Consider the following 27892-nt stretch of genomic DNA (forward strand, 5'->3'; position numbering starts at 1 on the left):
AGCAACACAAAACAAACTTGGATGTTTGGAAAAACACACCAAGGTTGTATGATGTCATAGGACAAAAAACTGGTGCAAATGTAATATGATATCTTCACTGCTGTAACAAGCATTCATTTTCTAACATGAATTCCATTCTTTTTAAATTTCTTTTTAAAGAGCATCCAACAAATACATCAATACTGACTGACACTCTGGTTTAGCTGAGAAGTGATGACCCTTAAAATTAAAAAAATAGACATTAGAAGTTCATTATATGCACAATTGAGGCCCCAGGACAGCATGTTGCACTTTCACCCCTGCAAGTTTTCAGTGCTTTTTCCAGAAGCCTCAAATACTATAAGAAAACTATATGACTGGGGAACAATTATATTAACCACAATTATTTTTTATTACATTTAAATGGAAATAAAATAAAATTCTGTTCTTGTTGTAGCCTCATCTTTTTGGCATGTGACTTTTGGTCTTTATGCTTGGGACAAGAGAGAAGAGGTTTTGATTGCACAGCCAGAGTAAGATGTGTGTATATGTGAGAAGGAGGAATTTTACTCTAGAGAAAATGAATATGATTCCACCATTAAGTCAAACTGTAGTTAGAAATTAGTTATTTGTATGCACATTGATCCTATAAAATCATCACTGTTGTATTTCTATACATATTGGGACCAATGTGTAAACAGAAGGGGAAAAAATATCCAATCCTTCTCACCTTCAAAATCATAACACTGCCAACTGCTTACCCACAATAAACAGCAGCAAGTGTTTGGGCTTAGGATAAGGCAAAAGAAAGATACTCTAGTCCCTGAGGGTCCTGATGATTATAAGAGAAATCTAGAAAGCGCAAGAAACACAACACAAGTTACATCAAGTGATCTCAGGCATAAGAAACCAGAAGATGCCTTAGTCCTGAGAAATGCAGATGTATTTCAACAAATAACAATCCAGCTCCCACAAGAATTAATAAGCATGAGCTTAGTATATCCTGAAACTGGTATGATCCTTTGCAGGCAGAATATGTTATTCATTTAGAACTTGCAGATTTGGCAAATCTAGAATTTCAAGAAGTTGTTAGAGTTTGTAGGATATTTGCTTTGTAAAATACAAATCCAGCCCTTGCATGATTGCACTGTAATATCCATTCTCACCAATTTAGTATTCTAGATTCTGGACAATGTATTGTTTGATAGCTTTCAAAAGCTGTTCCTCCATTTATAGTTAGCGATAGGTCCCAATATGTTTTCTGTGTTCCTGATTCATCAATGTAGACTTGCACAATGTTAGCAACCGTGGCTACCACTACTGGCAGGCTAAAGTACACTGCAATCTAGATTGTATGAATCAGAAGTACTAAAATTAACCCCTTATTAAATATGCCTTTCATTCAGTCAATCCTTTTATTTAAAAATGCTTTCATATATTGCTATGGTTCTACCTGCAGAGGTTTTGGGGGGAAAATAACATTGGAAGACAGAGAAGGGGCGAAATTTCATTAACAATATTTGTTCCAATCTTGGGGAGAAGTAATAAACTGTAAAATATTCTGAAAATATTAGTATCTTTTTGGTACAGAGATATGGCCAAAATATAAGCTCTGTTTTTTCTTAGGAAGGACCAAAGTGAAGGGGCAAGTAAGTGTCCTTTGAGCATCCTTCTTATTCTATTGTTAAATGGAACAGCTTTTGCAATGTAGATGCATTTTATGTTTAGAGATAGTTTGCTTGCATTTGTGATGATTTATTGATAAGGAAGCTCTGTGATTTATTACAAAGAAGATATAATTAAGCTAGGTTCACTGAAGAGACAGGATTCAACAGAAAGCGTAGTACATTGTTAAAAAAAATAGATCATAAATTTGATTCTGAATGTTAAATTACATGCAGGTTAATGCAAAAATGGAGATCAACTTTCAACTCCAAGTTACATAATTATAGCAGCTTGTGTGTATGTGTGTGTGTTTACATTCATTATATCATTTTTTTCAATAGTTTGAATACTACAATGCCTACCAATACATCAAATGGAGTGTTAAAAACATTTACTATAAATGTTATCCTTGTGCTGTTATGAAACTGCAAAAGCAAAACTAAATGTTACCATGATTCAATATACAGAAGTCTAACAATAAAAGGAGCTTGACCAATTGTTACTTACCAAAACTAGCAACAAAAAAATATTCTTTACCAGTTTCATATCATTGTAGGGAAAGACAAAATCTGGAAATCATTTTTCAATACTACGTAGCTTCTATCAAGAATCCTTGTAAAATAAGGTAACATAAATTGCAAGCTGTACAAAACTGCACAAAAATAAAATTATGATAACCTAACCCTTCAAAAAGATTGACTTTGATCTGCAAGTACAACGCCAAACGGCTTAATCCAAATCCAAATACAGTGGGAAGCTGCACATCAACAACAACTTCAGCTCATTTATCAGCACAGGCTTGTGCTTAAGGGAGTGACAGCTTTTGATAGTAGTGATTTATAAAAAGGAAGTTTCATAAGAATTTTAGAAGCAAAATTATCTACATGTCATGAATAGTATATAATTTTGTTTCTTCTAAAAACTGCCAAAAGTAGTTTTCCATTTGATTGAATTTCTTTGCAGTGTTAATTTCAAGATGAGACCTCACATAGTAAGGCAGTTCTCAACTTGCACTATCATAAGTTCAGGCCTAAGCCACTGAGAAACAAGAGAACAAAATCTGCATGAAATTCTCTGATTTTGATCCTATGCTACTCTTTCAGTTGTTCAATAGATCAAAGACCAGAAGAAACAATAATGGACAAGATATACAATCAAAGATGAAAGTGTCATTTGATGATGAAATACTAAGGAATTACTCAAAATGGCAGGAGTGCTTCACCAATAACCACAAACATTTGATATTGGGCCACTAAGGAAAAATATCTTAGAAAAAGGGTGCTGTCCAGTATTTTTATCTAACCCAATATCTGGTAGAAGAAAAACTAGTACTTTTTTAATATACAAATTCGTTGGAGGGGGAGGGAATGACAATAAAAGCAAAGCCCTAATTAAAGTTGGTATGCTAGATTATATCCAATGACTACTTTATGTCTTGGAATACAACATACAAAATAAGTTGGAATATATGTGTACATATATTGCATCTCTAAAGAAAATCTCTAGATACATACATTGAAAATAAACAGAAAAGTTTGGTTAAAGTTAAAATTAATTTAATTAATTATCTGATTTGTTAGGATTTCTAATATATTTATGCTAAAAAATAACCCACTCTTAATAGTCGATTTGATCCCAAATCCACAACATATCAATATACAAGGTAAACATTTCCCCTCTTATTCTAATATTCTTATACTAAGGGAGTTAATTAAGATTAATGGAAAATGAGGGAAGTTTCACTACAATTCAGTAAGGAAGAAATGAAAGTGCTTAACTATAATCTCATTTTTAGACATTCATATAAAATAGTATAGTATTATAAAGTTTTGACTATTTTATGTGAAAGACTGAAAAATAGAAGCTAGTTCACAAATCCATATTAATGGATTCACAGTAGTGGATCTATGGAATAACTCCATAGATATGTAAAACAAGATCCTGACCTTCTTTGGAAATGACTGGATGTCTTTCTCCACAATCAGAATAACATCCTTGGAGCCTAAACCAAATCTAGTTTATACTCATCTTTCTTGTATCATATCTAGAATATCAATTTTCCTATCCGGCGACAATCTATTACTGATTGGTGTTTAGCAGCAGCATAAGGAGCTTTGAATGTAACCCTATTTTACTATCACAGATAGCAGAACCAAGCTTTTAAAAATCACTATGGAGCAGCTGTGTTAAATAAATAAATACTATGTGTGTACTGCATATATTGTGCACATGTTTTGTAAAGCACTTTAGAACAGTTTGGATGAAACACACTATAAAAAGCCAATATATTATCATATATACATCATTTGCTTATTGTATCACCTTCCAGCCCAAAACCATTGGCTGTGCAATTGTCTTCACAAACATTGTGATTTATAAGGAGCAAGCACCTTTAAAAGGAGGTTGGGAATTAGAACTATGATTCTAAGAAAAAATAGTCTGGAAACAGATTCAGGAACATTTATGCAGAATTCTAGATATTAATGTAACAGAGGCAAAAACATCCCTAAAGAAGGGAAACGTGGAAGAATTCAATGAGGAAAAAGCCTTTTACAGGCCAGTGGGCTCTTAAGAGAGCTATGTTTTTTGTCTTAGATTTCAAGAACTCCAGTCACTTTCAGCAGTTTTGGAAAAAAAATAACATGATAAATCAGTTCATAGACAAAGAGGTGTTATATATATTATGAAACACAGAGCTAAGAATCCTATACAAAAGATTTTATAAATTATATTAAGATCTGGAAATCTTAGAAATTGAACTCAAAAAACTAGTTTTCAATTAGAGCAGCATAATGGGTTCAATCTCCATTCATTACAAATCAAGGTTGTATCAATGAGGTATTTTAAACATTAAGTTGATTGGCTATTATCTTGCAGCTGGGGGTATTTTAATAACATATCACATTGTGATCAATGGAACTATTTTCATCATTCATGGAATAAACCTCAAGGGAATACATCCCTCATAGGCTCTATTAAAATTATTATTGTCTTTAATTATTTTGTTTTTAATAATTTACTAAACTGCCTTCTCAAATTGTACATTTCACTTACCACTTTATATACTATATAATATCATTGGAGATTAGCATGTACTATAGTACAGTTTCAGACTTTTGTCCAACTGGGACCTTTGCAGATATACTAAACCACAACACTCATTATCCATGACGTGTGGTTTATGAGAGGGGCAAGACATGATGGGAAGTTGAGAGGTAGGCTACAATGGGTTCAGTGAAGATTATGCTGCAGAAAGGTGCAACCAATTTGTGCCTTAAAGTGCAAAGTCATTTTTAAAATCTATAAATTGTGCACATGCAAATACACAAAACATGTTACAAGGAAATAACATTAAGGGGATGCATAACTTCTTTTCACTGTACTGCTCCATAGTGTTTATACCATGTCTTACAGCACTTAAGAAATGCTTTTAAAAACCTATGAATGGCTTGATGAAAATGTAAGCCTTTAAAAGCAGGTAGAATTCTCAAGCAAAATTAAGATTACAAAGGGATGTGGGGACTGTGACCTCACCAGAAAATTCCAAACAGCATATTACATATTTAAATGACCTTGAGGCAATCTTCTTGAGTCCCTGCACTCAAGTCATTCAAGACCTAGTTATCTTGCATTTGGACTACTGCAATGCGCTCTACATGGAGCTACTCTTGAAGAGCACTTAGAAGCTACAGCTGGTGCAAGTGCAGTGGTGTGGGCAGCTTTTGGGGCCCCAAGAGTGGCCCATGTAACATCACTACTCCGCAAGCTGCACTGGCTGCTATTTTGCTTTCAGGTGCAATTTAAGGTGTTGGTAATCACCTTTAAAGCCCTTCCTGGCATGGGTTCAGATTACTTAAACGTTACTTCTCTGCTATAGCTCTTGTCCTTTGGAACATCTTGCCCCCTAGAGTGAGATTGGTTCTAACCCTCCTGACCTTCTCCAAGAGCTAAAAGACTTGGCCCTTCCAGTTGGCTCAGGACCACAATTGGGGGAAGGACTTCACATTGAGGCTGATTGATAGATTAATAAGAGTTTCCATCTCCCCTCCCCCCAACTCATCCTACTTTCACCTCACCATCTTTGAGTTAGGGTTGAGTATTTATATTTGTATATTTTAGTATATTATTTGTATTGTGTATATGTATTGTATAGTTTTATCTTTTTAATATTGTAAACTGCCCAGAGTTACCCTGTGGTAAGATGGGCTACCAATGAATTTAATAAATAAACAAATTTTAAAATTCTTTGCTTGGAAAACTGTAAGTCTGAGAATATTAAATATTCTCGCATGTCTATATTTTGAAACTCATTTCATACATTATACAATGGGCTCGTGTTATGGTTTTCATTTAAAAAGCAATCTGATAAGAAATATACAAACTATTCAAAGTGGGTTAAAGCTGGATTGGTATATAAGATTGACTAATTAATTAATTAGGAGAATTCACAAATTCTTTATTTGGATTTGAAAGTTTTCATCTTAAAGGCTTATTTTTAATAAGGGCATTGTAAATAAGTTAAAAAGTAATACACATTTTTTGGTAGACTTACTGTATTTTAATTATTCTTTGTGTCCAGAAGGACTCTAAACACATATCAGAATTATGTTGGCCTCTGACCACATGGCCACATGTCTGTTATATAAGGAATTGCTTCTTTTCCATCAACTTTCAGACCACAAGTCATTCATTCCACAGGTTAACTGTAATTTTATCCTCTCTCTCTAAATTCTAGACACTGATCATTTATACTGATATGTGTATCAAAAAGAACATTAATTTTGCTTTCAATAATAAAGTTGATTTGCACTAATAAGCTTTCTATTGTTGTATCGACAGGCTACCTACCTGTCCTGGACAAGTCATAAATAGGACCTGTGCAACCATTAGAGCAGGGCATTTTATGGGCCACTATTGTGCTTTTTGTTTTGCTCTATATCTACATCAGAATTTTTTGCTGAATATGCTTTTTTGAGAGGCAAAAGGAAAATGACAACCTGCACCAATATGCTGAAATTCTAAATTGGTGCCACCATTTTAGACTTAATTCACTTCTTGAAAGCAAGCCAGGTTCCCAAAAAGATTTGTTAGTATGGCATTTTAAAAATAATCCTTTCCAGTTGATGCCAAGATAGATTTGTGTTTAAGCATGCGTGTTGCCTTTGGATTAAAGATATAAAACCACGAAATTACATAATCTTTGGATTAAATATAATGTAACTAACTTTTCCCTCTACAAATTTGTACTATTTAGTTTCCATTCCACTAAATCACAAGATTGTGACTGTTATCTATTAAGACATACTATGGAGGAAAAGCATTACATGGGAAGCAAAGCTTTCTTTGACTGTTGTTGACACCTGAGCTGTCAGTTAGATATTACTAACAAAGACACAAAAAAGAACACAAATTTACATGAACTTTGCATGTGCTTATGTGTATTGTATGCACCTGTACAAATGTAGAAATTATTGTTATAATTTAAAAGTAACTACATAATCTCAACATATTAGGGAAGACTGATAAGAGACTTGTGCCTGCACAGTCTTTTGGGCAGGTGCTAATGCAAAACTTCAACACCTTGGGCTATCCCTTCTTTGGGTTACATTTGTTTACAATAAATTTGGAGATAGCCCCTTTTACAGAGGATGTCTTCAAATGCAGGACTGTTATCTGTAAAATAGGACATACATTTCCTACATCCAGCCTTAGCCATTCTATTCTTACTAATATAGCAAATATGAGAGATCTACTAGACCAACAAAACTGCCATCAGCTAAGAGTAATAACTATGAGATGCTGTGACAATAAACATAACTTAATGGGGGAAGCATGCCAGCTTGTGCTTAGACAATTCTACCCCTCCTAAGTACAGGAAACATTGGAAAATATAATGCTATATCTGGGGAAAAAACCCAGACTATTTAAAAAAAACTCAATATGAAGTAAAAGGTTTAAGTCAATTCTGATTTGGAAGTCTACTTCAAGTTTCTGATAAATTGAAGTTCCAAATGTATGTGGAAAAGTTTTAGTTATACTGAATTCATAATGCAAATACCTGCAATCCCAGAAAATTCCATGGAAGTTCCATAACGGAAATTTCAAAATGGTACATTACTCAATAAATTTCTTTCATTCTTTATTATTGTTTTACAATTAGTCTCTTTTCTGCTTAACTGAAAGTCTATAGCAATGACATGCTTGAGCATTTCAGATATGTATTTTAACCCAGGTTCTGACTAATGGATGCTGAAGGACCACAATTTAAAAGAATTTTATCTAATTAAAAGCAGGTGGGTTTCTAACAAATTCTTTTTTTTTACATTGTCCTAAAAACTGACTGATGAAATAAGTATTGAAAGAAAAAAAGGGGGGACCTTCTAACTAAATATAATTAATCTCTTCACAAATCAGCTAGTTCCTTCTTAACACAGTAACATAATAATTTTAATATCAAGAATGCACTAAGCCAGGCCAGGACACTGGCAGGCAAACAGCTCCTAAAGATTAGATACCTTCATAGCATTCATTGCATGGATGCTATGGATCAAGATAAAAACATGGATCATGTCTATTATATCCTCATACCTGAAAGGCTGAGCTGGGGGTACAGCTCAAGCTTTGCAGTATGAGTTGCAAAGTAAAGGCAAACTCAAAGGGAAGCGAGATGTGCAATTTGACTGTGGTACAAAAACTGTAGTAAAAAGACAGTGATTTTGATATTGTAATTTTTAAAATATGCATCTGTGAATCCTTCTTACCAGCTGACTCCAATTTCTCATGCTTGTTTACTTAAATTAACAAGACTAAAATGTGAAAAGAAAGCCTCAACATCAGCACAGATCAACGCAAAACTCTGCAGTGAGTTTTAGTGTAAAGCTAGCTCACTCTCTCTCATGTCTGTGTTGTCTCTTTGCTCAAGCCTTACTACTGTATCTTAATTGTAGTCACTGTTACAGCCTCATACTTGCTACCCCACTGTTCCACACCATCCCCTTGCAGTACTGTATGATGACCAGCATTTAATAAGCTATATGCAATTCTAGCTGTACTCTTGAATCATGATGAGCCTCTCAACCATGTAGTGGAGAATTAGAGAGAGGCAAGTGTTCTGAGTCCTTTTCTTGGCAGGGGATTTAGACATTTACAATACCTTCTAGGCCAAAAGTCAACTGGGATTCAATATTGCATTAAATGGTGACAAATGGGGCAGGTGGGCTTTATTATTGCATTACAAAGGCTGCTGCTTTCCCCAGTACAGGCTATGTTTTGTGTGTGAAGCGGGCCCACACCTGCTGGAGCTGGGATCTGGAAATGCGGAGGACAGAAGGCATAAGTCTGTGGTTTCCTGCTGTGAGGGGCATGTGCCTGCGGTGGGGCATGCGCACGGGGGTGCTCTCCGCCGAACGGCTGCGCTGTATGAAAGTGCCGCCAAGGTGAGGGTACTGTTCTGTCTCCAGGGTTGAGGAGGAGAAAACGGAGGACGCCAGTCTTCTTAGGGGGCTGTACCTCGGGAGAGAGTGTTGAGAATGCCTGTCCTCCTCCAACTGCAAAAGACCAAGAAGAGTGGAGGAAAAGGTGTCAGGCAAAGACTTGACTCGCTCCTGGTTTGTGCTGTGCATGCTGCAGAAATCTTCACTGGCGGATGGCAAACACTTCTGCTTTACAGGGACTTAACATAGCCTCCATGTTCGCCCATCTCTAGGCTAATCTCCTACTGTTACATGAAGGGGCCCTTTAAAAGTAAAAGGTACACTTAGGCCTTATCACTGCACTTTCACAGAAGTGAGGCAGTTCCATACTTTCTCTATTGCAGGTTTTTTAAATCAAATAATGGAAAGAGGATAACAGCTCTGAAATTAATTTTTGTTTGCCTCCTCAGTTTTTTATTAATCCTGCCACACCCTCTTCCAAGTTGCAAAAAATAGTTGCTTGGATATAACTATATTTTTCTATATTCTATATTCATATTTTCTATATTCTTAAAACTAAAAGTCACACTTTAAAGTAAGGAGATTTTTTTTTAAAAAAACCCAATGATATAACAGGAAGGTTTAATTTAGGCTACCTCAAGCCTATCTTGCTGTAGGGAAGCCACTTAAAATACCTTGATTGGCAACTAAATAGAGATGCAAAATATATAACTGTAAACTCTAGAAAGTTATAACCCTAAAAGTTGAGCCTTTGCTTTTTTTAAAAAATTGCCTTTCTTAGCCTGTTAGATAAGGGAGAACTGAAGCTTGCATAATTATTATATGCTTTTACTGGCAGTTCATCCCATCCCCTTTTTCCTTTATTATTTAACAGAAATCAAATGTGCGTAATTCCTTCAATGTTAGAAATCGTTTGTTGTGTTAATTGCTGTGTCCTGAACCTACCCTAGTACATTTTTAAAAAGTCCATACAATGATATTCTAGGATTTATATACAGATGCCATTATTCATGTATTAAATAATGTATTTCTGCTAATAAGCAAGTTACAGAAATATATTGCTATGGCATGTTTGATGTATTTTATAATTGTCATATTATAGATTAATATAAATGTAGACATCATTAGAAAAAAGCAATGAATAAATGTTATTAAAAATCAGAGCACTTTTTATTTCAGGATTCACAAACATTTTTTAAAATTAAAAGCATATAAATGAATCTTGATATAAAATGCCCACATAGGATAATTAAGCAATTCATTGTTAAATTAAGACAAGCATGAAAACACTGTCTAATGCCATATTGATAAATATTAACATTCTTAACAGAAGCCAGGAGCATGTCCCACCATACAATGTTTAAGATTATTTTTAACATGAATATTCTTCATTTCAAAACTTTACTCTTTTGTAATTTGAAAAGAATAGAAGAAATCTATGCAAAATAGATATACAAATATATAACTTTCCTAAAAGTTACCAAATATTGCCACTTTATATAGTACTATAAAACAATGTGGTTAGAGTCCAAGCACAAAATAATTTGTTTAAGATGATGTGGAAATGACTGATGCATGCTTTACTGGATTTTGATATATTCTTTCACATATCCAAGATTCTAGCATCTAATATGGATTCTAGAATGATAATGGCATAAAAGATAATCAGACATGATAAAAAAAATCCAGGTTTGCTGATATTTTTTCATATCTGCAAAATAGGAAGCATTTCAAGTTTTAGGCTCATAGAAAAATGGATCAAGAAAACCTAAAAAGATTTGAATAAATATAGTTCTCTGCATCTAGTTGAACTAATCTAGGAACTTCAAAAGATGTATTGAATAAACTTGCAGAATCTATTAACAATTGCTATATATGTGAGAAATAAAGTATTGTAGAGCAATTTTTTAATCATTAGCTCAATCTACTGGAGAACTACCTCCAAAGACTATTTAATGATTCCAAAATAGAGAAATGATTAGATGGAGTATTACTAGGTTTGGTACTGGGCTCACGCTCCATATTTTTTCCTAATGACTTGAAAGGGAAATCTTACTAAGCTGTAGATATCGCAAGATTAGATGGAATAATTAAGACGGGGTGGAATGGGGTGGGACTTCGAGTCAATGTTGACTCCTGGTAACTGCCAGGACACGTCCCTGCATTTTTCTTGGCAAGATTTCCAAAATGGTTTGCCATTGCCTTCTTCCAAGGACTTAATGGACATGATTGGCCCAACATTACCCAATTGAATTTGTTCCTACAGTGAGACTAGAACTCAAGTGTCCTGATTTTTAGTCTGGTGCCTTAACCGCTACATCAAATTACCTCTCTAATTAAGACCTAGAAGACAAAGAAAATCCAGAATGATTTTTAATATCCTAGAAAATTAGAAAAGCAGTAAAAACACAATTTCTTATATTTAGAAGAATGAAATCAATTATATTTAGAAAAATGCACAACTATAAGCTTGGAGAATTAGTTTAACAATATGAATCATTAGAGCAGAATATGAATCACAGCATGAAATTGCTGCAAACAAAGTACATATAAATGTTAAACGCTATGCTTCCTTTATATCAAGCTATGCTTCCTTTGAATCAAGCTTATGAGTTCATGAATACCTCTCTGAGGCTTTTTTGGCAACGACACAGAAGTGCTCAACTACTGCTTTCTCCTGAAATTTCCTGAAATTTCATGGTGGTCTCTCACCTAAACATTAATCAGACTCAACCATTAGCTTTTTAAAGTAAGTCAGAATCAATCAGCTGTGTAATTTTCAGGCTCTATTTAAATAAAACAGCTTTCAAACAGAGAAAGCAATATTTTTATTCTACTCTGGTTCAGGTTCTGTACCTTAAGTATTGTGTCCAATTCTAATCATCCCATGCTTTTGCATATTAACTATAAGAGGTTCGATGTTAGAACCCTAACCCTTAACAGTTAAAACTGATCAGGGGAAAAGAAAGTAAACCCTATAAAAATAGTAAAGTTTTGCATATAGTTAGATTGGAAACAGAGTAGAGAAGCAATCACAGGTTTAAGTTATAGGTTTCAGTTGAAGCTGTTCAGTTTCATCCGAACAGCTTGAAAAGCCTCTAAATTATAAAAGAGAATTCAGAAATGGAACCCCATATCTAGGCACAGGGTTACCATAACTATAAATGTATTCATGGAGAAACTGGAGATACTCTTCCCACATCCATCCTTTCTTTTCTTCCTTTTCATTGTTCATCTTTCTTGTTCCAGATTAACAAGGAAGTGAAAAGCTACTCTCTTTTCAAGCTGTTTCAAGTTCATAATGCTCCAAATGAGAATTTTTTTTGTCCAGTGTTACATTGAAAAAATAAAGCTCTAGGTTTTTTGCCTTTGTTTTCTTCTTATAGCTTAAGTTAAAATATTCAGTAGTATACAAACAAAATAATGATACTGGACATTAGATATTTTTGTTTGACTTTTAGGCATATGAATTCAAGAAAAAACCTAGTGCAGATTAAGGTAAATTAGATCATATGTTTCTTTAGAAATTAGAAGTTCAGAATCCTACAAATTAAGCAAAAAGTACTATAGTCAGAAATAACACAGAACATATATGGCAGAATCTTTTGTTAAATATCAGGAATACCTCATTACATATTGAAGACATGATATTTATGCACCATAATTAGGCACAAAATCTTCCTAATTTTAAACAGGTTGATTTTTTTATTCAACTGAATTTTACTGTAAAATAATGACTATTTAATAAGATTAAATCCTAAACTCGGGGGCTATTTTCACACAAAAAAAGCCAGTTCTTGTGAACAAACACTACACTCATGTAACTCTCATAGTGCAAGTTGGAAACATAAATCAAAAATTGACTATGTGAATTCTGCTTTCTCGTTATTTTCAAATATTAACAGATAATATTTACTTCTCAGTTAAGTATTATCAGGGTCAGAGTGTAAGTTATAAAAGACTTGCAAAAATTGCTAGTAACAAAATTGGATTTGTTGCTTGCTCATGCTGTCCACCTGATGAATACAGTTACCAAAGGGATTCAGATAGTATGCAGCTGCATCAAACAAATGTATTCCCCAGAATATTTACAGGATATTCTATAATAGTATATAGAATAAAAGGATGTAAAGAGAATCTGAAAGTTATTTAGACCAGTATACTCAAACAACAGTACTGGGCTCCCTTCCTCAAACAGAAAGAAAAGCAAAGGACAGAGCTATACATACGATGGGTCAAGGAGAACAAATGTACTTATGATTCATCATGCAAATTCTCTACCCAAGAAAGAGAGACCTTCTCGTTTCTACTTAAGCATTCTGGGTGAGGGAATTGAACATTTCAACAAAGCATTTTTGAAGTCTAGGAATACAGTACTTTGTGAAAAATTTGGTCTTAATCACCAAAATAAAATAAATAAAATGTTTTGTGCCAGTTAGTTTTCATTATTTGAAGGGCTTAGAAGATTGCTGTCAAAGTCACAAATGTTGCTTCAGCTCTCACTCATTATTTTACTATTGCAGGAAGCAAATTGTGGGTTTAAACTTAATGTAGTGAAAAAAATGTTGTAATAAAATACCAGTAAACAAATACACACATCCTTCTCTGACAACAACAATGGTCTTTTTGTTTTTATCTTGGTTTGAATGAGGTTCTATCACCGAGTTATTGGTGGAAATTAAAATATGCAAAGTTGAAAACCATTGGCAACTATTCATCAGTTGACAACAATGAGTTGACAACATTTCTTTGAAAAAAGTATGGATGAGAGATCCCTCTCTAATCAGTTGTAAAAATATGAAGAATGATACAGACATTCAAACATGCTCAGCATTTCATGGCCTTAATCAGCTAGCACTAATATATTAAGATATGTTTCAAGAATTTGTTTTAACATCTCCTGAAGTGTACTTAAAGGGCAGAAGAAAATCAATGGGTTTATTTGTACAAATTTGAACGTCTCATAGCATGGTATTTTTCATGAGGTTATGCAATATGATGTACATAACCTAAGTAACTAGTCCTTGTATATTAATTACATTAAAAATAAAGTTACTAATGTTCTTCTGTGCTAGAGAAATCCCCTCACGTAGCTTTCTTTTTGAGTAGAATTGTAAATCAATTGAGGTTTTTTTAAGACAATTAATTCACCAAAATACCATGGAATATGGTGGTAGAAAATAAGATATATTTGGAAAATGTGACAAATATTTTTATTTTTTAAAAAAAGAAAAGGAAGCCAACAAGGAAAGGGGATGACTACCTGGTGATTACTTAGGACCTAGATTTGACGTTTCAATAGCTGAGCCCTCCCAGCAGTCATGTGACTACACTTCTCACACTTGGCAACAAGGCCGCATTTATCGTCATTTGCAGCATCCCATGGTCACCAGGCCACATTTTATGACAGTTTTGCTGAAAACTGACATGTACTTCCAGTTTTGAGCAAAACCATGCCCATATAATGAATGATTGGTTCACTTAACAACTGTTGCATTCATTTAATAATTTCATCACAAAAAGGTCATAAAATTAAATCAGTCATGTAACTGGCCAACTTTACAATCCTCACAAGTTATGACCGTGATGGGCAGGGTCCATTACAGTTGTAACTCAAGGATTACCTGTACAATTTCTTCAGAGGATGAGCCATCTTTATTTAAATGTTAAGACTTAAATTTCTTATGAACACATTGGAACTGAATTTAATTTCTGAAACTTCTTTAACTACAGAATGGGAGAGTAATAAATAGAGCATTTATGAGAGGGCTATTCATCTCTCACATATTAACTAGGACAATTATGAAAAAACAAAATGATATCCTATTGAATTATCTGAAAAAATTGAAAATGAGTCACAAATTAAATTCAGGCTGATTTTGGTGCAAAAGATAAAAACAATACGGAATCAGCCTGATTTAAAAATAAATGTATAAAAAGTTGAATCTTATCAGAGAGAGATAATCTGAACAATGTAATAACGCCGACAAAATATTGCCTTACAATTGCAGGAGGAGCAGAATAAAAGAATGATAACTTTGGGATGGAACTAAATATGTCTCTATAATGAAAGGCATTAGTCAGCATTTCATTATTTTTCAATATTAGACAGAAAGCAACAATCTGACCAGAAGAAGAATATTTAAATAGTATATTACTTTTTTTTTTACTGATCAACAAAAAAGGTTTTTAATAAAACCTATAACTAAAGACAAAACTAAACGAATTTTAATTAAGTAATTAAAATTTTAAAAATGAATAAAACTCCATGATCCTATGGCATTTCAGCAATATATTATAAGATTTTTCAATACATTTTGATTAAACCTTTAAATCAAGTAACAAACAAGAATCAGGCACATCCTGGAAACAGACTTTTCATTGCTATGATTTATAAAGTAGGAACGGATTTGGTTCCTCCTTAAAGATATAGACCTGTTTTATTATTGAATGAGTATTATAAACTTTTATAACAAGTCTTGCTAAGAGGATAATTTTTTTAAATATAATAATAATATTATTATCTTAGATAATATTATCTGAGATAATATATCCTGATCCAGACTTTGTCACAAAGATATATATGAGAGAAAATATCAGATACATTTTGAACACTACTGGCAAGATAAACTAGAAGACCAAGGGTAAATTATTATTTTCCTTAATGCTAAAAAACCCTTCAGTCCTCTGAAATGATCTTTTTGGTTACAGATCTGCAAAAAGTACACTGTGACCTTAATTTATTTATTTTACCAGTACTTCCCAACTTTTCTGGCACCTGAGACCAGTTTCATGGAAGACAATTCTTCCACAGACTTTGGGGGGGGGGGGGGCGCATGCAACCTAGATTCTGTGCATGTGCAGATGAAGCTTTGCTCGCTCACCCACCACTTGTTTGGCCGGGTTTCTAACAGACTGGGGACTATGCTATGAAGAATAAAAATTATTGTGAGTGTTGTTTCAAACTAATGTACTTTACTGATACTTTACTGATTACTCTAGTAATCTGAGTATATCAAGAAACCATAATCCTAGAAATTAAATTAGTTGCAGAAGAACACAAACTGAATATTTTGCTAACAATTGTTCATCTTAGAATCTCTTTTTTAATACTGATAGAATTTATGGAACAAAGTGACTTAATGTCAAGTTATCAAATTAATGAAAACACAGAGGTTGATATGGAATTTGACAGAGAATGAAAAGCAATTTGTGTATTAGCTAATTGGCTTACTGCTGAAAAAGTCAAATCTTTATTTATAAAAAAAAGAATTTATTCAAAAATAATTATTTATCAATTTAGAAACATAATAATATATATTTCTTGAGAGAAGTAATTATATTTGCCTTGGCTACGAAGAATTTCAGCAATCAAAATGGATATTTTACCACAACTAAATTTTATATTTCAGATTATTTCAGCTCCCATTTAGAATAAGTTATTAAACAGCTGGCACTATGCTAGAGAGAGAGTTTTGTTTTTTAATTTAATCATTAGCTGTTCATTAGGAGAGAGGGAGGGAGGGACGGACGGACAGACAGACAGACAGACATGGATAGATTAGCTGGATAGAGTAATGAGCAGCCAAGGATTACATTCAAAAACCTGTTAAAAATTTGAAGGTGTAGTATTATACCATGGATTTCAGAATGGATTGGATTTCTTTATAGTTCCATCATCTTAATGGAAGAGGCAGTATATATTTAGATTGATATACATATAAAGAAATCATTTTAAGAGACTATCAAGCAATTTACTAAATGTTTGAGATAAATATAGGAAAATAATGTCCATACTTTTCCTCTTGTGGCTCCTTACTTTCTTTATGATGAAGAAAGCACTAAGAAATTTGCTCAATGGTGAGAAAACAATCTATTTAAATTACAAGATATTAATATTTAAGAGGACTCTCAAATTGTTTGCTATGCCATGCTCTTGCATGGTTAGTTGATTCCAATATTCTGAAGTAAATAGTACAGCAAAACTAGTTACATGACTTATTAGGCTTACTTAAGACCAATTTATCTTATCATTTATCACAATAATTTCCATATTAGTCTTACTTCCATCTATAATCACTATTTATATTTTCCCTATTTTCTCCTATCCCCTCTCATTTGTCATTCCCTCATCTATGGTGAAAGCTGCATTTGTGAACCCATAGCATATTAAAGACATCTAAATATTTTTCACAGTTTTAAAAACAACTGTGAATCTAAGCAAAACATATGAACTATGGGATATATTTTCCAAAAGAGGTCCATCAATACCTTGATACATGGGATGTTGTAGCTGTTGAATGAATAAAATAAGTATTGGGAGAATAGCTACAAATGTATAACTGAGAAAAAAACAAATAATAATACAAAATTACAATAGATTGACTACTGAAGAAGTATAATTGTTAAACTTGTTTTAAGGGGGCATGTATAATAGTTTTTTAAGATGCTATTTCTGACATGTAATGATAATATTTTTCTATAATACTGAGGATTTATATTACATTCTTAAAAGTGTTCTGCATAGGTTATTTTAATAAAGAACTAGACAACATGAGACTCATATTTCCTTACTCAAACAGAGAACAAGTGTGATGATCGGTGGGTTAAAAAAAATCAGTGACAGCAGGAACAACTTCTGATTTGCTGTCGGCTTCCCAATTGAGTTTCCTCGTGGGAAGTTGGCAGCGACTGTCAGAAATGTATCTCCTCCCTCCCTCCTTTCCTTCCCAGTAAGTGCTGCAAAACGTGGGAGTACAAAACGTGGGAAGGGAGTATGTGAATCCACAAATAGCTAGCACAGTGCAAGTACAGAGGGACTAGTAGAAGGTGCACCATTTCTCCATTAACTTTCTCCATGCAAGCTTTCCACCAGCAAAGACTTTGTTAGTGGGAAGGTGAGAAGAAGCCTGGCAATCTTATCATTTCCTTCTGGTTCCCCTCAACCACAGAAGTGCAACAGTGGCACTGAACAACAGGCACAATGTGGCACTTAAAGGTACAACATTCCCGTACATTCGCCCATTTGAGATACCTTTGTTCATAAAGTTTTGCCTTATGATGCAGCGTTTTGCCCAATGAAAGGTTACAAAGCATCAAACAGACCAAGAGTTTTAGTAGTATATAGATAATGTTTCGTAACTACCCAAAGAAGTAGTTCACAGGAATTGCAGAATTAAAAGGAAATGGAATAACTATTAGCTAAAAGCATAGCAAGCCCACCCAGTGACTTGCCCTAGTTTGAAAAAGATTAGTTACATCATCGCCCCAGTCACCAAGCCAAACAACATACAATGGCAACTGGAACTTGACTTTCCATTGCCAAGAGATGACGTCATAAAGCACGATTACATTGCATAAAGTTGCAGGACAGCCATTGCACAGCTCGGGGAAGATGCATGAGAAGCACCACACAGGTCAGGAAGGGAGCACATGGGTGCAAGAGCAAGTAAGAAGCATTGCCTGGATAAGAAAAGGTGATAGGAATGTGCATGGAGGTTAGGAACACAACACAAGGGTATGCAGAGGGGAAGTGAGAGGTGTGGAACAGGTCAGGAAAGGTGCGTAAGGATGCAAAGGGATATGCAAGCAGTGAAGTATGTGTCAGGGACAGTGGGCATGGTTGAAACAATGCATGAGAGGCATGGGGAGAGTCAAGGAGGGTGCACGGGAGTCTGTGAGGAGGACTGCATGGGTCACGGAGAGTGCAAGGAGAAGCACTTGAGGTACTGTGCAGGTTGAATACAGTATTTAAGATGTGTGATAGGTATGGGGCAGGTTGGGGTGGGTGCGCAAGAGCATATGAGTGGCCAGCAAGAGCACAAACAGCCTGAGAAAGGATACATAGGTAGGGAAATCTTAACCCAGAGATCTGCAACCGTCCCTGCTAGCTTCCTCGCTGACTTTCGGAAGCCACTTGTGATGGTGAGAGGACTGGCATATAAATTTAATAATAAGCAAATGAATAAAATAAATCTGGCATGAAATATTGCAAATGGCAATCATGTGATTGGGGAATGCTTGGCAACTGGTCATTGGTAGAAATGGATTGCCAAGCACTTTGATCATGATCACATAACTATGGGGCTGCTGGGATGGCTGGAACTCCGAGAACTGGCCATAAACAGCATTCTGACTGTTTATAGCCGTGACGGCGAACCTATGGCACACGTACCAGAGGTGGCACACAGCGGTCTCTCTGTGGGCACGCGAGCCATTGCCCTGGTTCAGCTCTACCACGCATGCACGGACACCTCCTGCCAGCCAGCTGGTCTTCGGGTCTTTGGCATGTGAGGGTGGGTGGGAGCAAGGGGCGCATGCATGTGCAGGGTGCATGTGAGGACATGCGTGCACGCAGGGGGTGCATGCACGGGGGCACACACGCATTGCATGTTGGGAGTTCGGCCGCACTTTGGGCACTCGGTTTGGAAAAGGTTAGCCATCCCTGGTTTATAGAATGCTGTAAACAAAATGCTGACTGGAAGGTCATAGGTCAAGGTCTATTTGTATTCAGAATAGGAGATTTTCTCTGGATGAGAAATAATAGAGAAAAAATTGTTGCCTGTTCTGAACCAACACTCAGTCTAAGAAAAAATAGATTTGTGGCCAAATTATCTTTTGATTCCATGCATAATAATACATATACATTTCAGAATCAGCACACAGACGTAATCTACTTTGATTCTTCAAATCTACAGTACCTTATCCTATAGCAGAAGTGGACAACCTGTGTCTGAACTATAGCTTCCAGCATCCCTTATCATTGGCCATATTGGTTCAAACTAATGAAATAAATGATTCAACAACATCTACAGGGCCATAGGTTTCCCACCACCCTGTTGACCCTCAGGACTAATTTGCATCAAAAACAAATTCACATGGATTCACTTCTAATGGAATTTACTATAAAACATTATTGATGCTGGTGTAATAACACTAGTATCAATTCTTTAGATACACTCGATCTGGATATGATGCCCCAATGTGATGACTTCACTAAATAAAACAGACATCACAAAAATGAAAAACAACAGCAATATGAAGGAGATGGATTTATTTTGCATATCTTACCTGTCTCTCGGGACCCATTGGCTCAGATTCCCGTCTCCGCTGCCGGATAGCTGGTGCTGAATATAAGGGGGACTGTGATGGGCTTCCTGGTTGCTGCTCATGTTTACTCTCAGAAACTGTATGGCACTGCATTTCATTTCTGTGGGAACTGTCCTCCTCAGCCACAGGCTGCATACCTCGGACTCGCCCATCATGTATTTTGGGCCTGACTGCTGCTTCTGCACCCAATTGCCTCCTTTCATCCCCTTCTTCTATGGGCTTTAGTTCCTCAGGTTCCTCATCTGTTGTCCCGGATGTGCTTGGTTCAGCGCCAGGATGAAAGTCCTTCAGTTCTGTCTCTTTATCAATTATAACCCACTCTTTGCTGTCAAAGTCCTCCTCCTCAGCCAGGGGCACTGATCGGAAAGCATTACTGAGAGCTTCATGCTCCACAGAAGCAGATACATCCATCCTGCCACTTGCCTGTCGGTCTACTTGACCAGTCTCAATAGACAGCATCTGTGCTGGCTGAGAAGAGCATACGAGCCGGGAAGGAGAACAAGGTAAATCTACTCGGGATCTGAAAATAAAAAAAAAGGACAGGTAAAATTATTTTTAAAAATTAAGAATTTAGGATTATTAAAGAATAACACACACGACTATTTCCTACAATCTAAGTGTTGTGGCCAACCAGAGGCAAGCGGTGCTGGAAGCAGAGTCGGACAGGGAGGAAGTTGGGGAGGAACATGGGCCAGTCCTGGAGGCTGGGGAAGGTTCGGACAAAGGCTCTGCATCGGAGGCAGAGATGGGGCCAAGGCCATCTGGCAGTTCTCAGCTGTCTTCAGAGCTAGACAGCAGTGAGGCAGAGGAAAAGCTGTAGTACATTCCCAGTGTGCGCATGGGCAGAACTGCCAGAACAGTTCAGAAATCGACTTGGATGTAAAGCCACAGGTGGACAGTGAATGGCTCCTCCCATTGGAAATAAAAGAGGAGCGAAAGGAGAGTGGGCTTTTTCAGGAAACAATTTGTTCATTTGTTTCAGAAATGTGAAGAGAGAGAGACTCTGTGCCAAGTCTTTCCTTGAACAGCACTGCGTATGGAAAATATTTGCAGCTTTCCAAGCTAGATAAGGTCTGCGGTCATAAATTCATCTTTGAAAGACTATTTACCAGGCCTTTGCTGAATATGAATGGGAGGAATACCAAAGTCAGCTGGCCAGTGCGTGCATGCACGCTGGAGCTGACAGGGCAACACCTCACGTGCCCTAACAAATGGCTCGGCGTGCCACCTGTGGCACGCGTGCCATAGGTTCACCATCCTGGGTCTAGATGAACTAATATCCACTGAATTACATAAATACTGTACATTTCAATAAAACCCATTTATCTGTTTAAATCAGAGAGTTTTATATGAGTAGGTTATAGTCTATTCATTGACAAGGTAAGTAATTTTAACATGTGAGCATAACAACATAAAGATTCAGTAAAGATCTACAAGTATTTGAAGTAATGAACCACACAATTAAATTTCTTTTTTCCATCACTTAACACTGATAGATCTGAGTAAAAAAAAAGGGGGGGGGAATAATACTTATTCAAAATAAACTGAAATAATGTGTGGCTTTTCCTTATAGGTATGTTTAAATCATTACACAATATTTTGTTTGTTTGTTTGTTCATTTATTGTACTTCAAAGTCAACCAACTCCTTGATGAATTTGGGTGGGAAACAACATATCTCTGTGTAGGTTTTTTTTTTTTTTTACAGTTAACATAAAAATAATCACAAGAAAACAAAAACCATAAAGTCTCCACAATCATCCTGTCCCAAGGCCTGGGAGGACAACCATATTTTTTAACAGTTTATGAAAAGTCATTACATACAGATCTCTGTTGGAATGCTATTTCAGTGCTTCACTTTTGCAGTGCTTTCTTTGACTCTTAGCTATATGCCCAAAGCTTGAACAAGAATGTATAAAAGCCACTTAATTGGCCCTAAGCAAACCTTCGTTCATGCTGATCAATTTTTCCATCAGCAGTGGAGAGGCGTTCCGACTCAGGACTATTCACACGGCGGTATCTCAGAGAACGTGCTTGGGTTGTAGGGGAGTCCGGCACTGCTCGCACTGGGGAGATGGGGCACACACCACTTTTCTGATCTTCTTCAGCTAAACACTGCGTCTGAGACAGAAAAGGAGAAACCCCTGAGAATAAGATAAATCCACAAAAATCCACAAGGTAGTGAGCATGATGCAGCCTATCATCTGACAGTGCTAATTAAATATCTGATTTGACACATGCATCAATCCTTGACAGATTATACCTAGGAGAGTATAAGAGTGTAAGAGTGATAGTGAAGTTTTGGCCAAGAAGACATAATCCAATAAAATAACAGAATTTGTGTTAAACATCAAGAGAGACATTGCCGTTTGTAATGTTATCTTTTATATCTTTAGCCCAGTAAAGACATACACCTCATTTGAACGCCAGACAGAGTCAGTTTACATTAAAACATGCTTCCGTGTCTAAAATTAGCTATTTTACTTAGGATTATATTGTCTACTCACAAAATCACTATTCTTTGGCAGAAAATGAAAAGATTAGAATACATTCAAAATGGTCAAAAAGCTTTACTTTGCTGATGCTGATCCTGAGTTTGTTGCGATTTACATCAGTCTCTTCCCAAACTTCTCCTTCATTGAAGGGAACATTTGGAGCCTGCCCTAAGTTGTTTTCTGTTGGCCGGACAGATAAAATTGGGGGTGCATTCTCTTGGTCACTCAGGTGTTCTCCTTGCAAAACATCCTCTGTGTTCTCGCGAAGTAAATCTCCAGGTATTGGAGTGATATTAACCACACTAAAGGAGAAATAATGTACAAACCAGATTACAAAACTAAAGCTTTAGAATTATTATTTCTCGCAGTATCACAAAGACCTCACCTGTTCACAGCCAATACTATAGATACTGTATACAAAGCCCACTACAACAGAACATAAAGCTTTAAGCAAATTATCTTATCTCATCTTGAGGTACCACTAAATTCAATGGATGGTTGAAACTTTCCTTTTGCATTTAACTATTGAAAACAGCATATTCTTTATTGGCAGCCTGGAAATCTTATCATAAGGGTTCCATAATATTTACTTAGCATACTGCAGAATTTCTTGTCCTTCAATTAAAAAAAAAAGTACTGTTATCTGTCATTAGGATGGCTATACTATAATGACTGAAGACGGCACTAGCTATGGAAGAAAATTGAATAGCTCTGCTAAAATAAATAAGCATAATAAAATATATTATTTTTCATTTTGATAGGAAAACAGAATTGGGATACCTTTTGCTTATTTTAACTTAAATCTTGAGATGTGGCTTATACAAGGTCAAAAATTTCCACAAACTATATGTCTTGATATAATTCTATATGTATTTTCCCATGAAATAATTGCTATCCACTCCCACAAAGATCTTTAAATAATATTGGCAGTTTATTTCTTCCTAGTTGTCTTCACCAGATCCACTCAAATAGAAAATATTCACAAACTCAGAGAATCTCCCAAGATCTAAAAATTAGAATGTGATCTGAAGCAGCAAATTTTTATGATGCAAGTAGAGACTTTTTCTATGAGAAGAGCTCTGTCTTTTACTCCTATTCATGACAGGAGGTCAGAAGGTGATATTTTCCTGTCCTTCCTTTAGCTCTCTCCACTCCAGAAAGATGAAGCACACGTAATTGGAGAAACTGCATTTCTGCATTCCCCACCACTGACCATAAACCAAAGCATAAACTAGATAAACATTCTTTGGATTTCTGAAAAACTCTATCCATAAACAGTAGGACATCTTTGAATTCAATCAACTCATAATCATTTATAGTCAACATGTCGAGCTCATATATAGCATTAATATTACCATAACTGTTTTGGGGAAAGATCTGTAATTACAAGTATATATTGACTGTATATATAATAATTTGTCAGTGCACCAAAAGGCCCTGTAGTGAAATTCTGCAATATTGGTTAAATGTGGTCTGCCACTCACCCAAACATGGCTGCAGTTTGCCTTGTGTTCTGCTGAGGTGGGGTGGATGTACTTGTAGATAATAAAATATCTGTACCAGCTTTCTCCCAGTCAAAGGCCTCATTCTCAGTAATCCCCCTTTCCTTCATGCTATTTTCAAACACAGTCATGATCAGCTAGACAAAAACAAGTTAGAATACTAAAGTTCAAATGTTTATCCACAATCAGAAATAGGAATATAGAAAGTCACTTTATACGAGATGGAGAATGATTTACTTCACAGATTCACAACTTGAGCCCCAGAGCCACAAGTAACTCGCAAATCATTGGATGCATCCTCTAAGCTTCCCCACCCCCCCAAAAAAACCCTGTTCCCAAAGTCTAATTTTTGATTAAATAGAAATTGAAAATCATTATACACTTGACAGAAGAGTAAGCAGCATAACTATATTTTCATTAAACATGAATGTAGATGAAATGGAATTTAGTTTATTCCATAACTGCAACATTATTTGAGTATCCCCAAGTAAAAATCATGAAAACCTATCAACTAAATCAGCTGCAGCTCTCCAGAATAGGCAAAGTATTTCCCAAAACTTAGTTTAATGGGCGTTTTTTGGAATTCTCTTACTGCAAAATTACTGCCTCCTCCTTAAAAGAATTTCCTAATATGTAGGGTTTTTTAAAATTCATCTGATATATTAAAATACATGGCTAAAAACAGGTTAATATCATTATGGGATTATCCACTGATTACAAATAACCTAATTAAGGCAATCAGCATACAACTGAGAGGAAAGATCTGCTTGTAAGTTTGTATTATTATGGTCGGTCACACAATCAGTCAAATGTTTAGATTGGATTTAGCCTTTTTTATCCACCTATTGAGTCCTTCCCAAGTATCTGTGATAGGCAAATGTTTGATGGTGTTAAAGTTATCATTGTAAAATGTAAGCTGTTCCTACTTAAGCTTCCTTTTGCAATTAACTGATATTGATACGAATGTTGTCAAGATGTTGTGGAACTGCAGCCAAAGCATCTATTACTATTGGTACTGCCTTTGCTTTCTTTTGCCATAGTCGTCCTACTTCTGTTTATAGTTCTTTATATTTTGTGATTTTCTCTATTTCTTTCTCTTCTCTTCTGTCTCTAGATATTGCAACATCCAGACTTTTTTGTCTTTATCGACAATTGCAAAGTCTGAGGTAATATTGCAGGTGCTTTTCTGTTTGAATTCTAAAGTCCCAAAGCACTTTAGCTTCTTCATTTTCTATTACTTTGTCCACTTTGTGGTCCCACAAGTTCTTGCTGGTGGGACCACAAATGGCAGACAAATGGTATTTATTGCAGATAGTCCAATGCACTATTGTTGCTACTGTATCATGCCATTATTTGTAGTTAATCTGTGCAATTTTCTCACAGGAGCTATGAAAGTGGTTTTTATATTGTTTAATGTAGTCATATATCACTTCCCATGTCAAATCACTGAAGTAGTTTATAATAGAAACAGCAGCAAAATACATAATAAAGTAATTATAAAGCAATAGTAATCCTCTACCCATTTGCAGACAAGTAAGGTAACCAAAGAATCAGTACAGACAACACTGTCAATGTAACTCAAAGTAGGATATTTCAGATTTATGGGAAGAGTAGGGTCAAGTACATCTCTCCTGACACTGCTTGATTTCTAAGTGGCTATGATTGGTTGTCTGTGATACTTTCCTAAATGGTCTTTGTGAGTTAGGAGCGTTATGTTAGAATGATTTTGTTCCTTTCTGCAGGAATTGTCTCAGTAGTATTAGTATCTATACCTGGTTATGTATTCATTATATATGCAGGGTATTTTTGCCTTGCTCTAGAAGTTGCAGCTGGTGCAGAATAATGTTACAAGATTGCTGAGTGAACAGCTGTTCATGCACATATTGTAGGTAACTAAACTAGCTCCCAATTATTACTGAGCCATATTGAAAAATTTGGTCATGTCTTACAAATCTCTAAACAATTTGGGGCTAGGATAATCTCCACCTTTAGACACCTGTCTGCACACTGAGGGGAAGTCTTGCAATGTATACTGAAAACTAGTGGTTCTTATTAAATCAGTTTCATGTGGGAAATCGAAATTATTAGTTTCTAATTATTTCAAGATAGTAATAAAAACAGGATTTTACCTGATAATCTGGTTTGGTGAAATAATCCAGATTTGCAATGTGATCCAGAAAAAGATGGAACTCAGAAGGCATATGTTTTAGCAGCATTCGATGTTCATATTTCTCCTTAATCATACCAACTTGTTCCTAGAGAGAGTAAGTAAGTCAGTCAGTAAGGCATTTGATAAGATAGACCATAAACTACTACTAGATAAAGTAGAAGAATGTGGGTTAGACAGCATCACCACCAGATGTATTTGTAACTGGCTGACCAACCGCACTCAATGCATAGTCCCCAATGAAACTGCGTCTACATGGAGGGAAGTATGCAGTGGACTACCCTAAGGCTCTGTTTTGGGCACAGTACTCTTCAACATCTTCATCAATGATTTGGATGAGGGAATAAATGGGGAACTCATCAACTTTGCAGATGACACCAAGCTGGCAGGAATAGCCAACACTCCAGAAGATAGGCTAAAGATACAGAAGGATCTTGACAAACGTGAACATTGGGCACTATCTAATAAAATGAAATTCAATGGTGAAAAGAGTAAGGTTCTACATTTAACAGTAGTAACTGTGAAAGGGATCTTGGAGTCCTAGTGCACAACCATTTAAATATGAGCCAGCAGTGTGCAGCAGCTTTCAAAAAAGCCAACACAGTTCTAGGCTGCATAAACAGAGGGACAGAAACAAGATCACATGAAGTGTTAATACCACTTTATAATGCCTTGGTAATGCCACACTTGGAATACTGCATTCAGTTTTGGTCGCCACGATGTAGAAAAGATGTGGAGACTCTAGAAAGAGTGCAGAAAGAGCAACAAAGATGATTAGGGGACTGGAGACTAAAACATATGAAGAAAGGTTGCAGGAAGTGGGTATGTCTACTTTAATAGAAAGAAGGACTAGGGAAAACATGATAGCAGTGTTCCTATATTTCAGGGGTTGCCACAAAGAAGAGGGAGTCAAACTATTTTCCAAGGCACCTGAGTGTAGAACAAGAAGCAATGGGTGGAAACTAATCAAGGAGAGAAGCAACTTAGAACCCAGGAGAAATTTCCTGACAGTTAGAACAATTAATCAGTGGAACAGCTTGCCTCCAGAAGTTGTGAATGCCCCAACACTGGAAGTCTTTAAGAAGATGTTGGATAGCCATTTGTCTGAAATGGTATAGGGTTTCCTGCCTAGGCAGGGGGTTGGACTAGAAGACCTCCAAGGTCCCTTCCAACTCTGCTATTGTATAGTTCATATAATAAATATCAGATCAAATGCATTTCTTTGTTTGCATGTATGTATGTATGTATGTATGTATGTATGTATGTATGTATGTATGTATGTATGTATGATAGCATGCTGTAATCATAAACAAAATTTTTGCTGACTCACAAAAATAATGAATGTACTAATAATATATAAGATAAATACATTTAAAAAACAAAAAAAAAACACCTGCATTATACCCTAAAAGCTCTCCAGAAAAGCCCTCTGGAAAATTCCAGATTCCATCATCATAGAATACTACTTATAATAAATATCATTGGCAAACAAAACAAGACGGTAAATGGCTTCAAGTTAACATATTAATATCTGTTCATTGTGA

At 35.6% G+C, this 27892-nt stretch overlaps 1 protein-coding gene across 1 annotated transcript in view; it reads right to left on the reverse strand.

Moving 5' to 3' along the window:
* Positions 1 to 27892, reverse strand: part of TTBK1 (tau tubulin kinase 1) — a 94365-nt gene that overhangs the window by 11877 nt on the left and 54596 nt on the right. The window contains exons 9-14 of the mRNA XM_032217158.1: positions 26311 to 26436; positions 24164 to 24318; positions 22759 to 22981; positions 22130 to 22305; positions 20148 to 20706; positions 9154 to 9177 (exon numbers count right to left, since the gene is read on the reverse strand). Coding sequence (XP_032073049.1) covers positions 9154 to 9177; positions 20148 to 20706; positions 22130 to 22305; positions 22759 to 22981; positions 24164 to 24318; positions 26311 to 26436 — 1263 coding nt within the window. The remainder of the gene's footprint in view (positions 1 to 9153; positions 9178 to 20147; positions 20707 to 22129; positions 22306 to 22758; positions 22982 to 24163; positions 24319 to 26310; positions 26437 to 27892) is intronic.

Source organism: Thamnophis elegans, chromosome 4, assembly GCF_009769535.1.
Source record: "Thamnophis elegans isolate rThaEle1 chromosome 4, rThaEle1.pri, whole genome shotgun sequence".
In the NCBI taxonomy this organism is placed as follows: domain Eukaryota; kingdom Metazoa; phylum Chordata; class Lepidosauria; order Squamata; family Colubridae; genus Thamnophis; species Thamnophis elegans.